Raw genomic sequence first — 14,683 nt, 5'->3', positions numbered from 1 at the left:
GACACATTCATATGCGTGTGAAATATGGTTCTTCTGCCAGATTTTTTTTTTTTAATTTCATTTCACGTTCATAGAAAGGATGCTTCATTAAATCAAACATGAGCCTCATTTTAGATGCGTTACTTTTTTTGTTTTTTTTAACTCATTCAAATTTGGCAGGATTGTTAACCATCACTTGTCTCTGTGCTGCGTTTTTCTTTTTACTTCAGTGGTTGAAGATATGTTATTGCTCTTTTATTGTTCGCTACATAGCTGACTTTAGGCTTTAAAGTCCTTAGTGGGAAGATTTTGAACACATAGCAACATAGAATATTTGCTTGGCTAACACATTTTTTTTTTTGGCAGCTTCAGCAAGCTTGGCCAAGAAAAATTCCCTTCACACGTTTTTCTTTTATGCCTTTCTGCCCAAACGGCAATTTTTGACAAGTCGCTCTCCTGTATAAAAAAAAAAGAAAATCGAGCTCGCTGTTGAAAGATGTGTAGTATTTCCTCTGATCACAAGGTGTTTGTATCGATCCATTGTCATTATGAAGACAAAGCGGACGCGGCTTTGGCAGGAGGATGTTCGCAGGGTACGACGCGCCGCTGTGATGACGAGGATGAAAAAGCAGCACCGGGTGTCAGGAGCCTGCTGGCTCCGACTCTCTAATTGACGGACCGCTTCGCCACACTCCTCTTGTGTCCAGAGTAATAACGAAGCAACTTGGGCAAACTGCCCTGCCTGCGCATTTTCTTAACCGTGAACGCCACGCGGTGCGTGTCATGAACTCGTTGGAGATCGATGGAGAGCTTTTGACACCGAAGCGGTCGTTTCCCCCGCGGTGAGCTCTCCGGGACTGCCCGTTGAATCGCGATGATTATGCATCGACACAAAGGCTAGCAGTCAATAGCCGTGCCACGGGTGATTAGTTGGATTTGTACTTCGGTTGAGGCTGCCAAAGGGGCCTGTGTCTGGTCACACGTGAGACGTGGAATGAGGCTTCCGTGCTCTTGATGTGCTTTATTAGGACGTTATTACTACTAATATACCGCGTGAATTTAATTGTAGAATCCAGTTTGGATTCTAATCAAACATTTCATAAATTCATAAATTGTGATGATTAATGTAATCTTGCTCGTAGTGGATTCCAGTGACTGCACACAAATGTTGACAGAAAGCTCGCCACGCAAACACGGAGTAGACTTTGAATAATTAACACGAGCACGATGGAGGAGCGTTTAACAGCCTGAAGGGTGCCCAGTGTGCAGGTCCTCATAAATACTCTTCAGCAGACTGTAATGTCTGCTACTTTATCAGCCATTAATGGATCAGAAACACGCCATATGGACCCCGATGGGAGGTCGGAGAGGAATTTGGAGTTGGCACGATACGACACAGGTGGCTGAATCAACCTCAAATGGAAATTGCGCTCTTGTTTCTTGTTTTGAGTCGGGGTGTTATTAACGCAAACTGTGTGTTGCTTGTCTATATTAAGAGTGCGTCGAAAGAGCACGGCAAAGACGATGGTGGGTGGTGAGGCGCAAACGCGGACGTGTGCAGGCAGGCACATCACATGATTAACGTAGATCGCCGGAGATGTCTCGTCGAGTGGTGCTTCACGGGCGTCGTAATGGAGCCATGATGAAAGCTAGATGGCGCCCCATCGAGCTTGTCTCGCCGTTACCCTGGAAACCCCCGGATCCTTCTTCCCGTTAAGGGCTCGGATAATTGGCTCCGCCTCCCATATTATTCACCACGCTTCCTCCACACCACGACCTCCCGGGCATCTGCACGTCGACCTATCGGAAGGCTCCAAAGCCGTTCGATTGCTCCCACGTGGCGAAGGACAGAATGGCAACCTCAAAAGTCCTGATTAGGATATTTTCTCTTACCCGCTGAGAGGGAAAAAAAAGTCCCGAAGAAGAGCTCAGACTTTCACAAGGTCGAACAATCCCAATTCGGATCAACACTTAGGTTTTTTTTCTTTCACACATTCACGACATTGTTGAAAATGTCAGTTCTCGGGAACGCATTTCTGTCCTGTTTCCTGGCCCAGAGTCTCCAAGCAGATCTCCATCACGGCCACGGCTTCCTGAAGTCCCTGAGGGAGCGGGCCGAGCAAGCTGCCAACTTCCTGAACGAGGCCAGAGCTGAGAGCCTTGGAGTGGAGGTGGAGGCGCGTCTTTCCCAGCTGGAGGAGCTGGCGGGCTGGCTGAGGACCGAGCACGGCTTCCTGGAGCGTGCCTCGCTGCTGGCGAAGGAGTTCCACGAGCGCTATAAGGCTCAGGCCCAGTGGCTGGTGGAGACAAAGGCTTTACTGTACTCGCCGCCGGAACCCAAAGCCGAGCTTTACCAACGGAGGGCACAGCTCACCAAGTACAAGGTGATTTTTATTTTGAATAAATGCCCGGATTTTATTTTCTTAAGATAGTTGAAGATAACACAACATGCAATACGCCATTTAATTAATTTTATTTTATAAAATACTCGATTTTGCCGTTCAGGCTCTGCTGCAGATGGTTCAGTCCCACGACGGCTCCGTCAGGTCGGTGGTGGAGAAGGGCGACGCTCTGCTAGCGTCCGTCCATTTCCCGTCCGTCCGAGACAAAATGAACAGGCTGCAAAAGGACTACGCTGACCTCTGTAACATGGCCACGGTATGTAAAAGAATGAAAAAAAACTCATCTGGATCACATGTTCTGATTGCGCTTTTGTGCGTTAGGCTCACGTGGCTCATCTGGAGGGCCAGGTGAAGGCGCAGGAAACGTACCACAAAGAGCTCCAGGAGGCGGAGCGCTGGCTCCTGCAGATGTCCAGCAGGATGGTCACGCCCGACCCCAGCGTGAGCCGCAGCCTAGAGGCGGCCACTCAGCAACTAGCCAGGCACAAGGTCACCACCAGAACTTTGTCCCATACACACTTTTCATTCTTTCCCAATTCTTGAATTTTTTTGTATTGTATATACATATATTTATTTATTTATTTTTAAGATTAAGGTTGTGAAATGATATTAAAGTGTTTGGGGATGATCATTTATTGGATATTTAAATTTTATACAATTAATACAGTGTTGCCTTGAGATAAGATTTTTATATGTTCCCTGATTTTGCTCTTACCACAAAACACTTGTATCTCAAGTCACGGAATGAATGAAACCCATAAAGCAAGGTGACGTCATATGTCATTGGCGCGCCAACCTTCAAAGTTGATCTTCACCGATCCCCTCATGCCCGCCTAATAGCCTGCGAGACCACCTCGCGTGCTGTCAGTCTGTCGTGACCTCCCGCGTCATTGAACATCCTGACGTTAGCCCCCGATGTCCGCTTTTGTCCTCCGCAGGCCATCATGGAGGAGATAGCGGGCTTTGAGGATCGCTTGGCAGGCTTGAAGCAGCGCGGGGACCACCTGGTGCACGACTGCGACGAGCGAGTGCGCAGTCGGCTGAGACAGCAGGTCCACGCGCACCAGCAAGGCACCAGAGACAGCTACTCCGCCATCTGCAGCACGGCGCAGAGGGTGAGCAAGGCGGGAGAAAGGCTTTCAAGCAAGCAAATAGATCGTATTGACGGCATTCCTTCCACATAGTTGATAATTGTACAACGCTGACCTTAATTACAGTCACACTCTCGTCAGTGGCGCCGCCAAACTTAATCCGAGCCCAATGTGACACCAAAACCGTCTCTTGACGACGCTCTTTCACCGCCAGCACGTAGGCCACGGCGCCGCCTGACAGCAACCGCACTGAGATGAGACCATCCCGCCAAAGTCGCTAACTCAAACTGGCCGTATTCATCTCCACATATCCCCTGTCAACGCCACCGTTTTCACGCCGGCGCCAAAACAAGGCCACTGTTCAATGGTGCAATAATCCAGCGCCACTCTGCCGTTTTGGCAATTTCTACTCTGTCATCATTATTGACCTCCCCAGACGACGCCACCTCCATTCCCCCCCCCAAACGCCAATCTGGCTTTGTATGATCCAGCCACACTGCTGGCTTCCCCTCAATTTGTAAAGCCCCCCCCCCGCCCTCCAACCATCTTAACAGCCAACTGCGTTCCCGACGTAAGCTCTAATATCCTGCCTGCCACTTGCCACCCTGCCGGCTTTGGAGCCTTTGCCAAAAAACTCCAGGCAATGTGCCAAAGCATCCGATCCCCACCTCCCGCTTTCTCTATCTTGGTTATTTTTTTTTTTTGGAGACTCCCATATTAACACTGTCAATCAGACACGACTGCTGGGAGGATCCAGACGCCTCCACATTCAACACCTGTCAAATACGATGCTGCACAATTTTCAGAATTTTATCATTTAAAGGGCAACTTAGTAGCCTCACTTGACTTATTTCTCCCGCCCTCGTGAGATTCTGACCAAAGCCACGCCCATAAATTACATTTTTTTTGTAATAGAGAGTTCCGCTAACCCTAAACATGCTGTAAAAAAAAAATTATTAATTAATACCTTGTGAAATGTTTTTTAGGTATATCAGAGCCTGGACCATGAGCTACAAAGACATGTCAGTCTCCAAGACACCTTGCAGCAGTGCAAGACTTGGCTGACCTCCGCCTCCCGGGAGCCAGAAACTCCTGCACTGACCCCTCTCTGCCTGGAGGAGGCGCTACAGCAGGTCTCTTCATTGATGACTCAGAAGTCTGTCCAGGAAATTGCGTCGACGTTGAGTGACCGTCGACTTGTTTTGCCAGGTGAAGCAGGAGCGGGCGCTTCAGGAGCAGGCTGCTACTTACCTCCAGCTTGTGTGCTCCTCCTGCGACCTCTCGCTTCTTCCAGTGCAAGAGGTGGCTTCGGCCATCCAGCAGGTCAAACTCCAGGTTAGTGGCGAGAATGTCAGCAGATTTTTGTAGTTAAGGGTGATGCTTCATAACCTTCGTTGCTTGAGACCTTAAAAATTGATTTTGTCAAGACAAGAAATATGACGAATAAAGTCTGACACAGACATTTTAGTCGTGCAGTTGTTATAATGATTATTTTTGTCCGTAGATCGAAGAGCGCATGCTGCATTGCGAGGAAATCGCCGAGAGCTGGAGGGGCATCGAGGAGCACAAGGCCGATCTGGAGATGTGGCTTCGAGAGACTGAGCAGCAACTCGAGAACCTCATCAGGTGTCCCTCGGAGCTTGAGCCCAGAATTGCTCAGAACCAGCTGGACAAAGCACAGGTGTGTATTTTGGTTAAACCCATATTATTAATCAACGTGATAGTCATCAATTAATTATTTATTAGTAATTAATGTCGCAAACTCACAAAGTTAATACATTTGCCTTCAAACTGGCCCAGGAGTTCCTCCAGCAGGTGCGGGAGCGTCAGTCCAAGGTGAGCCGCTTGATGGAGGCCATCGAGCGGCTGACGGCTGGACAGGACTCTGCCGCCATGGGGGACGCCAAGAAGCTGCGCAGGATCTGGATTGAGATGGGCCAGCGTGCCGAAGAGTTGGAGGCGGAGCGCGGAGAGGACATGCAGCGCAGCGGCGAGTACCAAGAAAGCGTGGCTGCCGTCGAGGAGCTTTTCCATCAAGTGTCCAGGGAGTGGGACTACCTCGCCAGGTACGTCGTCCTTACTGTAACGTTGTGAAGATTTACCAATCCAGAGTTATGGCTCAACAACTCCGTGAGGTTCGGAGAACTCCGTTTTTAGAACACCGCTTTTGTGTGTGCACAGGGCTGACACTGAAAGTACAAGAGAACATCTAGAAGCTCTGCGGAAATTGTCCAGCGATCTCGTGGCGCAACGTGCAACACTAGAAGATCTCCGCGAGCAGAAACAAGCCATCCTACCTCAAATAAGTCTGCTGGACAAGGAACTGGTCAAACAACAGGTAAGACTGCGCCAAGTCTCACATTTTCCATCTTTTTAACGTTAATAATGCTCGCTTGACCTTCTCTAGGTGGGTCATCTCGAGCAGCGCTGGGCCCAGCTCGAGTCTCTTATCCAGCAAAAGATCCAGAACTCCTCGCAAACCCTCGAGGATCTGACGCGGGTGGAAACCCAGCTGAGGGACGCTCGCGAGTGGGCGGAGGAGCAACGGCCCACCCTCACCTCAGCGCTGAAGACCAGTCCGCCGCCCGACCTGGCCCAGAGTTTCCTCTTCGACCACCTGAGCGTGTGCGTGGAGCTGGAGGCTCGACAGCAGCTGCTGGCGAGAGCGGTGAGCGAGGCGCAGGCCGTGGCGACCCGGCTGGGGCTGAGTGAGAGGAAATGCCTGCAGGAGCTTGTCGAACAAGCGCAGACTGAAGTGGAGGCGTTGGAGGCTCGGGTCAGCCAACGACGGAAGTACCTCAGCAAGGTGAACAGATGCAGAATTTGTGTTGGATGCCAGTTTACAAATGAAATAAAACAAGTCGTCCAAGAAACAACTGATGAGCCAAATGCCAAAGATCAGCCAATTCGATAATTGTCACTTTCAGTTTACTCTAAAACTGACATAAAACAAAAATGAATGAATCGCTTCGTATTTACACCACCAAAAATGTTCACCAAACGACACCATGACACTAAAATCTCCATGCAAGCATATATTGTGAAACGCCATAGACAGGCTAACGGAAATTAGGAGCAGCATCACATACATATAAAAAAAAAGAAACTTGAAAAATTGCAAAATTGAATGATTTAGTCTTTGTCATTGTTGAATAATCACACTCAACTCTTCTATAATTCTCTTTTTTCAGGCCTTCACAGAGAGGACGCAATTCCATCAGGGTCTTGGCCGAGCGCTCGCATGGGTAGAGCAACAGGAGAGCAAAGCCCTGACAGATGACCACATTGCGCTCCTCCCGGCAGACGTGGCGAAAGAGGCGGCCGCGTGTCAGAGCATCCAGAGCGCCCTCCGGGCCTACCAGAGGGAACTGGCATCTCTCTGGGTTCAAGGTCGCGAACTGGAGCGGGACGCCACGGACAAAGAGCGAGGAGAAACCCTGGCAAAGCTCGGCGAGCTGCAGGCGGTCTTCGAGACGGCCCTCCAGCGAAGCAGCCAGCGTGTCGCGATCCTCGAAAAAGCCTTGACATCCCGGAAGTACTTCCAAGTTGACCTGAACAAAACCTGTCGGTGGCTCAGACAAGCCGAAGCCATCGCCTTCCCCGAAATCAACCTCAGCGACATTGAGGACAGCTCGGAGCTGCGAGAGCATCTCTCCGCCTTCCAGAAAGTCCTGGAACAAGCGTCGGAGCACGAGAACCTCCTTCTGATCGTGCAGCGGATCGGCCAGGAGATCCTTCCCACCCTGAACGAGATCGAGCACTGCTTCCTGGACGAGCGGCTCAACGCCCTCCCGCAGCAGTACAACGGCATCCTGGCGCTGGCCAAAGAGAAAAAAGACCGCCTCCAGCAACTCATCGTCGACAGGAAGGAATTCAGCACTTTTTTCCAGGTGACTCGAAGCACCGTGGAGAGACTTCAGGAGCAGTTTGACAATCTGGAGAAGAAGACGATCGGTCCGAGCCAAGACGAGCTCGTTTGCTTCGCGAATGACTATCGCAAATTAGGTGAAAGTTTAGCGCGCGTCGGCGGCGCCGTAAGAGAAGTTCACGGTAAAAACGAGAGCTTTCTCTGTTTGGGCCACACGTACAGAGCTGAGGAAACGCGTCAGCTGGTCCATCTTCACAGAACGTTGAAAAGTGGAAGCCATAAAACTCTTAAACGTCTAAATGAGGCCTTTGAAATCTTAGCGGAACAGAACATACGACTGAACGGCTGCGACCGGCAACTGAAGTCCGCTAAAGACAATCTGATTACTCTCAAATTGGACAAAGAAATGAATGTCGTGGATAAAATGGCATCTCTTTACGCCTTACTCGAACGTCTGGACGGGGTTTCCTCCCAGGCCAAAGAATGTAGCCAACGAATCGACGGTCTCGCCCTGCGGCTTGATCCCGCCTCCATGCAGGAAATGACATGGCGACGTGAATCGCTGCAGTCGTTGCGCTCAGATGTGAAACGCTACGTTGAAGAATGCCAAAAGGACGTCACGCGATGCAAAGACTTCACCAGGGAAATGGAAAAGATGTCCGAGTGGCTGAACGCTGTTCAAGAGACGCTGGGGCAACCGCTGACCTTAACAGAAGTTGAAAAAGTGCGAATCACGGAGGAGGAAGTGGAGAGTAGATTGAGGATAACGGAGGCCTTGTTTAGTCGAGAGGAGCAAACGTTTGGCGACAGAAAAGAAACCATTCCGGTTAATGTCGAGGAGAAGCTGGCGGAGCTGAAGACGCTCGGAGCTGAAGTACAAAAAGAAATTAGCAACAGACGGGTAAGTCAAGTCCGTTGAATTTTGTTAGTTTTATACTGACGTGACTTTTCTTCATTCCGCTCGCACTTGGACATCACTCTGCCAGCTTCTCTGACATCACTTCGACATTGCCTGCATTGCCTAAGTGCAGTGCGAAAAGGCCTTTACTCGTCCACATATCCGAAATAAAAATCTATCCTTCCAATACATTTGCCCTAACGTCTTCATACTTAAAAAAAAACCTTTTTTCTGTATTTGGCAGGTGACACTGATTGAAGCGCTCAGTCTAGTCCGGAGGCTTCGCTCATCGCTTCTGTCCACGCAGAAATGTTTGGATTGCGCAGCCGATTTGCTCCGGCAGACGACCGTAGGCGTGGAACTCGAGCGGCACGGGGACTGGATACTCAACATGGAGGAAATCACCAACCAGGAGAAGAACTTGACGACGCTCTTTGAAGAGATGCTGCCCTGGGAGCCCCTCGTGGACGCTCAGGCGATGAGCAAACTCAGAGGAGAAGTTGAAGCCACTCGACTGAGGAGCGTCGAAATCCGACAGCAGATGGAAGCCTGCAGAGAAGTTCGTCAAAGGTGCTGATTTATTCCTCCGTCTTTCTTTTTTTAAATGATTATTTTTGCGAAAGCAGCAATTCACGTTCACACATTTTTGCCGGTTTTATTATTTATTTTTTTTTAGATGTACCTCTCTCTGGGCCTCGTTCCAACACGAACGAGAGAGGCTTGTCGAACAGATGAACGACACGGAGCGCAAGATGGCCGTGTTCGCCACGGCTAAAGCTGACAGTCTCCAGCAGGCGGAAGACAAGTGTGACAAATACAAGGTGGGGGAGACACACATTTAAGAGATATCGTCAAGTGTTACCTCCCACACTTGTAAAGCGAGCCGCTTTTGCTTTTTTTCCCGCCGCAGTCTTTGGTGACTCAAGCCGACCTGCAGGAGTCGGCCATCAACGCTCTGAAAGAGAGGGCGGCTGAGTTAGAGCGGCTTCTCGCCGAGTCCGACGTCGCCGTGATCGCTCGCGTGCTCTCGTCGCTATGGCAACGCTGGAGTAGGCTTCATGGTGTGGCAAAAGCCCAGGAGAGGGCACTGGAGGACACCGTGCGCGAATGGAGGAACTTCACAGAGAAGGTAAAGAGGCCGTACAGGCAAAGCCAAAATTATCGTGAAGAAAGTCCCGCTTTGCTGTGCTAAACTTGCTCCTCTTCCAACTGATTTGGGTCAAAGAGCTCCAAAACCGGTTGGCTGGTCTATGATGTAACTCCAGGCACCATGCCAGTTGTTTCCAACGCATAGCATGCGGCCTCTCTCCACCGCTATTTTGAGCGCCAACACGTCAGCTGTCAACAATTCCCACGAAGCACTCCGCCTAAAAGGGAAATGAGGTCAAAATGAGGGGACTGCTTCTTCCTCACATGTGGCACTTTTGCTGCTGTCCCTCGCGTATCTGTGGAGTCTCTGTTTGAATCGGGATCGTTCCATTCCATGCAGTCGCCGTCAGCAAAGTCCTACTTAGGAAAACTTGAATAAATTCAAATGATATACAGAAAGACACTTACGCACGACTGAGGGTTGGACGACCAAGCTTCTCTTCTCTTCTCTGCGACAATTGCATTCACTTATATTGTCTTTCTTCGTCCCTTCGCGGGCCACATAAAATGAGGTCGCAGGCCAGATCTGGCCCCCGGGCCTTGAGTTTGACACCTGTGGCATAGACTTTATGCTTCTCTTTTTTTTTTTTATGTGGCCCTCAGATGGTGAAGGTGCGCTCCGTCTCCACGGACCTCCACGGCCGCATCCCGGACAGCACGGTGGAGAAAGCGGCCACCAGGGCGGCCCTCCAGACCCTCCTCGAGTACCATGACTCTTTTGTCCTGGAGCTAGAAAGGGAGCATTCTATCCTGGCTCTGCTGGCGCAGCAAATCCACAGCCTCAGACGAGATGAGGACGAGTTGCAGAATGGCCGCCAGGAAACGCAGTGCCTGCAAGAGATCAAACGCATGCAAGAAGAGTATGACAGGTGAGTGATGCTTTGAAATGTTTTATTTTATTTTTTTTTTTAATTCAGGTATACAAATGAACTTCATTTGACTTGAAAATGTTGTCCCCCTCTTTTGTCTTTTCAAGCCTTGTGTCTCAGGTTCGGGCCAGCAGGGTGCAGGTGCAACAGGAGTTGAGAGAAAGAGAAGAGGTGGAGAGGGAGTTGGGCTTGGTCAAAGGTTGGATTCAAGACACTCGCGGCTTGCTCCTGAGTCCCACCGCCGACCTCGACACGCTCTTACAAGAGCTGGAGGTGCTTTGTCATGCCGACGCGTGCGCACGTAATATCGGCTGGTGTTTCACTCCCTCCTCGTTTGTGCATCGTCGCAGACCGCGCACGGCGGGGTCATCAACAGGCGACAGAGCGTGGAGCGCATGACGGAGATGCAGCAGTCCAAGTACCAAGACCTGCAGGCGGGTTTGCCGTCGGAGCTCAGCATGCAGCTGGCTGAGGTGACCCTGGCTTTGGGTTCTGCTGAAGACCAGGTGACCACCGACCATTTTAGAATATTTATTGCATTAGTTTAGACACCCCCCACCCAAAAAAAAGAAAGTATTCTTCCTCTCTTCTCACCAAACGTTACTCCCGCGTGTTTTTATGCCTCCAGGTCCAAGCCAGAGAACGGGAGGTGCAGCAGACGCGAGACGTGAAGGAGGACTTCAGCAGCAGACTGACGGACATGGAGAGCAAGCTGAAGACCATCACGTTGAGATTTGAAATCAAGGGCGCCAGTCTGGAGGAGGCCAAAGAGGAGAACAGGGTAATCAGCTTGACCGATTGAATAACTAGCCAGCAATTAACCTCTGTTAAATTAGAAATCCATTGAGCAGATGTGAAGGTTAATGAGTTTCGAAAGGTTGGAATGGCACAACGTGGATTCTGCTCTCAAATGTGATCGACTTTGTATTTGCCGTTCACAAGTCACCAATTCCCTTTTTTCTTTTTTTTTTTGCTGCGGAACCTATCCTTAGCTTTTTGCAAAAAAAAAAATAAATCACCTATTTGAAATTTGCATGCGCTTTCTTGGGCCAAATTCCCCTTTCCTCCTCAGATTCTCCGTGAGGAGTGCGAGCGCTGCGCTCACACCCTGGCCGAGCTGGCGGCGGCCGTTCAGGAGTTCGGCGAGCAGAATCCTTTGCTGTGCAAGCAGCTGGGTGACGTCGTGGCCAAGATGGCCGAAGCGCAGCGTCACGCCACGCAGCAGATCCAGGACAGAAGCAACAGACTAAAAAAGGTCCGTGCTTGAAAACACTCTGCCGTAAGATAGACAAATTTTATCTTCATGTAGACTACTTTAGATATTTTGTTGCTGCATCAGGAGAGAAGCAGAGACTGTAACTTTTGACGATGCGTGAGGCGCAATCAATGAAACCTTGCAATATCACCAAAGTGCCACCAGATGGCGCCAAATCAATACTGAGGATAGACTCGTCTTTTAGCGATCAATGGAGGATACTTTCCAAAAGAAATCAGCCAATATGGGAATTTGTGAACATTCAACAAGCCAACCACATTAATTCCCCCGCGCATTTCCTTTTGTATCCTAACATACTTGTTCAATAAAGTGGATTCTTATCCTGATGGCTAAATTTAAATTAATCCTACTTGTTTGTTCTTCTCTGCATTGTTTTTCTAACCCCGAGCAGGCAGAGAAGCAAATGGCGGACTATGAAAGCGTGAAAGAATTTATTTTGAATTGGGCCAAAAAAGCAGAGACGCTGGTCTCTGGTAACATCGTCTGGAGTCCACTGTCGCAACTCCAAGAGCAAATTCGAGCATATCAGGTGAGTCTGTCCGCAACATTATTTTTAACAGCTTTATTATGTTTTATTACCTGGGAAAAAAATTACTATTTATTTATTTTAATTTTCTTTCAATTTTTTTAACTGCTATGACCATCTATGTTTCAGAAGAAGCCAAGTTGTGAATCTCTCGCTGACATTGTGAATAATATCCATCCTGATTCTAATTGAAACCTCTAATCTTTTTGACAAAACAAACAAAAGACTTCACCCCGTGTTAATATAAACAGAGCACAAATGTGCAGCTAATTGGAGTTCCTTCCTCTCATTTCTCACTGAATGTCAGCCTGAGCACAGTTCAGCGTTCTTAATTAGTACCATTGGACAACCCTCCTCCCGTTCTCTCATGTAATTTGCACTTTTGCGGTGATAGGTGTTGCTGAGGGAGTGTCGCGGTCTCCATGGCGACCTGGAGGCCCTGGCAGAGTGGGAAGCGCAGTTGGGGGATGTGCTGGCGACCAAAGGGTGGAGTCAGCAGGTGAAGCACCTCGGCAGACGCACGGAGGAGCTGCGGCTGGCGGTTAAGACTCGCCTGCAGAGTTTTCAAGATGCTGTTAAGGTAAATGGTAAAAGTATTTAAGCTTGGGGAGTCCACAAAACAATTAGCCAACACCAACTGGTGGAAAACCGGGAGGATTGTTAAGATAAATATGGGATTAAATAAAATTATTTTCGGCGGGTTGTCACTAGGAACATGTTTTTCAATCACCACAGCAAAAATTGATTTGAGTCTACAAATGAATGTCAACCGTGCTTCAGAAGTATGTACAGAACCACGTGCCAACAGTGCCCTCATGTGGTAGCTCTCGGTACCGCATCTTGATGGTCGTTATATGGAACTCGACTGCTGGCAGTGAGTCATGTGCCACAAATCTGTCATCCATACAAGTGACTGTTTACATTTTCTTGTGGCATGTTTGGTTTGTAATGAGACTGCACACATGCACACGAGCCACATTTGACTCACAATTATACATTTCTCTTGACGAGCATTCAGAATTCACTATAAGGTATGCTTCAAACATAAATAATTGACATTGGTGTGACTCACTAAAATAGAATTTTGTTGAAAAAAATATTTCAATAGAGCTGTTGAATTGTAAAGTTTCCCTTACATGTACAAATATTATTTCTCACGCTCCCTGAACCGTTTTTTCATCAATATTCCATTGATGCTCAATCAGGATATCCCGGTTGTCAGTTGACCTCATTTTATGAAGGCGGCGTCATCGCTAAATGTTTTTGAGCTAAGAAACCTGTCTGATTAAGCCGGCACTGCCCCCTGTTGGCTCGACATGCATGACGTCTGTGTTACTTCTTTCCCTGATGTGAAAATCTCTCTGCAACCGGGTCAATCTGGACTCATCAGACCACCTGATCCCTTTTCCATTTTCTCCTTTTTTATGATCCGTAGCAAACGGAAGCCTCTCTTCCCATTTAGCCTCAGTGTTAAGTGGTTGTCTGCAGCTGTTAAGGTCAAATCATTTAACCCCTGAATGAATAAAACATCCATTTTACCCACACAGGTTATGTCTTCTATTTAATCATAAAAACACAACCAGTTGTTCCTTTATTTGGATCCGACTTCTGTTCGCTTCTTGGCTTTCATTCTGTTCCGCAATCATAATCGTAATCATTCCGTATGTTTCATCAGGACATATCGCGTTTGGAAACGGAGGTGAAGAGTCTCCATGCCTCTGTGGACCAAGTCCAAGTCACCCTGGCATCGCCCGACCTCAACAGGCTCAGCCTTCGGGAGCAGCTCACTCAGAGACAAGTAAAAACGACACATGAGATGTCGATTATTGATTAAATACTCAACCCGCCGCCGCCCCCTCCCTCCTTCAGCGTTTGCTGGCCGAGATGGACGGCTTCAAGCGGCAAGTGGCGGCCGTGCAGCAGTGTCAGAGCGCCCTCCGCCTTCCGGAGGAGGTGGTGGCCGGTCTGGCCGTTTGCCGCATGGCGCAGAGCCTACAGCAGGAAAGCAGCCAGCTGCAGCACACCACCATCCAGCAGTGCAACATCCTGCAGGTGAAGGATGGCCGCATGGAACCCAAATATGCACGCAAATTAGAGTGCAGCGTCGTATTATGAATCACTGACATTTGTTTGCATATCATTTTTATCAGCAAATTTCTGCTGCGTCTCTGAAAACATTTTTTTTTTCAAGAAATTGCTCATTTCTGGAAAACACAAGTCCCATTCAGAATATTTTGTGTATATCTTAAAAACGTCCTTGTCTCCCTTGAAAGAAACCAGCCGCCTGTGTCAGGAAAATCTGTTGTCTTTTGCGCCCCCCCCCATATTGGTATTATCCTCCAATCCTCTGGTTCTGGGCTGATTTACCTTTAATCTCATTATCGTGAAAATCTTCGGGTTAGAGTTAGGAGGAAGGGTCCTCGGAGACTGGAGGGAACAAACAACTCAAGTGTCACAAGCAGCGGAATCAATTTGTGCATGAAACTACAGATATTTGTTTGTGTATTGCGGTCCAAATAGAGCAGTGAGACATGAGTGCGCCTGTCATCTGGCGGGTTGCATGAGCGGCGCGTTCATTTATTTATTTTTTTGCCAGCAAAGATGTCTTTCTATCTATGCCAGCGA

The 14,683-nt window shown here is 48.8% G+C and overlaps 1 protein-coding gene across 1 annotated transcript in view; it reads left to right on the top strand.

The window, feature by feature from the left end:
• Positions 1–14,683, top strand: part of syne1a (spectrin repeat containing, nuclear envelope 1a) — an 84,434-nt gene that overhangs the window by 41,816 nt on the left and 27,935 nt on the right. Inside the window, exons 69-91 of the mRNA XM_088286706.1 lie at positions 2,037–2,363; positions 2,485–2,637; positions 2,703–2,870; positions 3,320–3,496; positions 4,459–4,605; positions 4,682–4,807; positions 4,977–5,153; positions 5,273–5,538; positions 5,654–5,810; positions 5,880–6,278; positions 6,664–8,241; positions 8,483–8,808; positions 8,915–9,059; positions 9,149–9,367; positions 9,991–10,256; positions 10,364–10,529; positions 10,607–10,762; positions 10,885–11,037; positions 11,329–11,511; positions 11,924–12,061; positions 12,453–12,638; positions 13,734–13,856; positions 13,928–14,110. Coding sequence (XP_088142832.1) covers positions 2,037–2,363; positions 2,485–2,637; positions 2,703–2,870; positions 3,320–3,496; positions 4,459–4,605; positions 4,682–4,807; positions 4,977–5,153; positions 5,273–5,538; positions 5,654–5,810; positions 5,880–6,278; positions 6,664–8,241; positions 8,483–8,808; positions 8,915–9,059; positions 9,149–9,367; positions 9,991–10,256; positions 10,364–10,529; positions 10,607–10,762; positions 10,885–11,037; positions 11,329–11,511; positions 11,924–12,061; positions 12,453–12,638; positions 13,734–13,856; positions 13,928–14,110 — 5,919 coding nt within the window. The remainder of the gene's footprint in view (positions 1–2,036; positions 2,364–2,484; positions 2,638–2,702; positions 2,871–3,319; positions 3,497–4,458; positions 4,606–4,681; positions 4,808–4,976; positions 5,154–5,272; positions 5,539–5,653; positions 5,811–5,879; positions 6,279–6,663; positions 8,242–8,482; positions 8,809–8,914; positions 9,060–9,148; positions 9,368–9,990; positions 10,257–10,363; positions 10,530–10,606; positions 10,763–10,884; positions 11,038–11,328; positions 11,512–11,923; positions 12,062–12,452; positions 12,639–13,733; positions 13,857–13,927; positions 14,111–14,683) is intronic.

Source organism: Idiotropiscis lumnitzeri, chromosome 21 (genome assembly GCF_059441095.1).
Source record: "Idiotropiscis lumnitzeri isolate Australia: NSW breed Sydney's pygmy pipehorse chromosome 21, RoL_Ilum_1.0, whole genome shotgun sequence".
Lineage (NCBI taxonomy): Eukaryota > Metazoa > Chordata > Actinopteri > Syngnathiformes > Syngnathidae > Idiotropiscis > Idiotropiscis lumnitzeri.
Note: the sequence above shows the minus strand (reverse complement) of the source record. Positions and strands in the feature narration are given on the sequence as shown.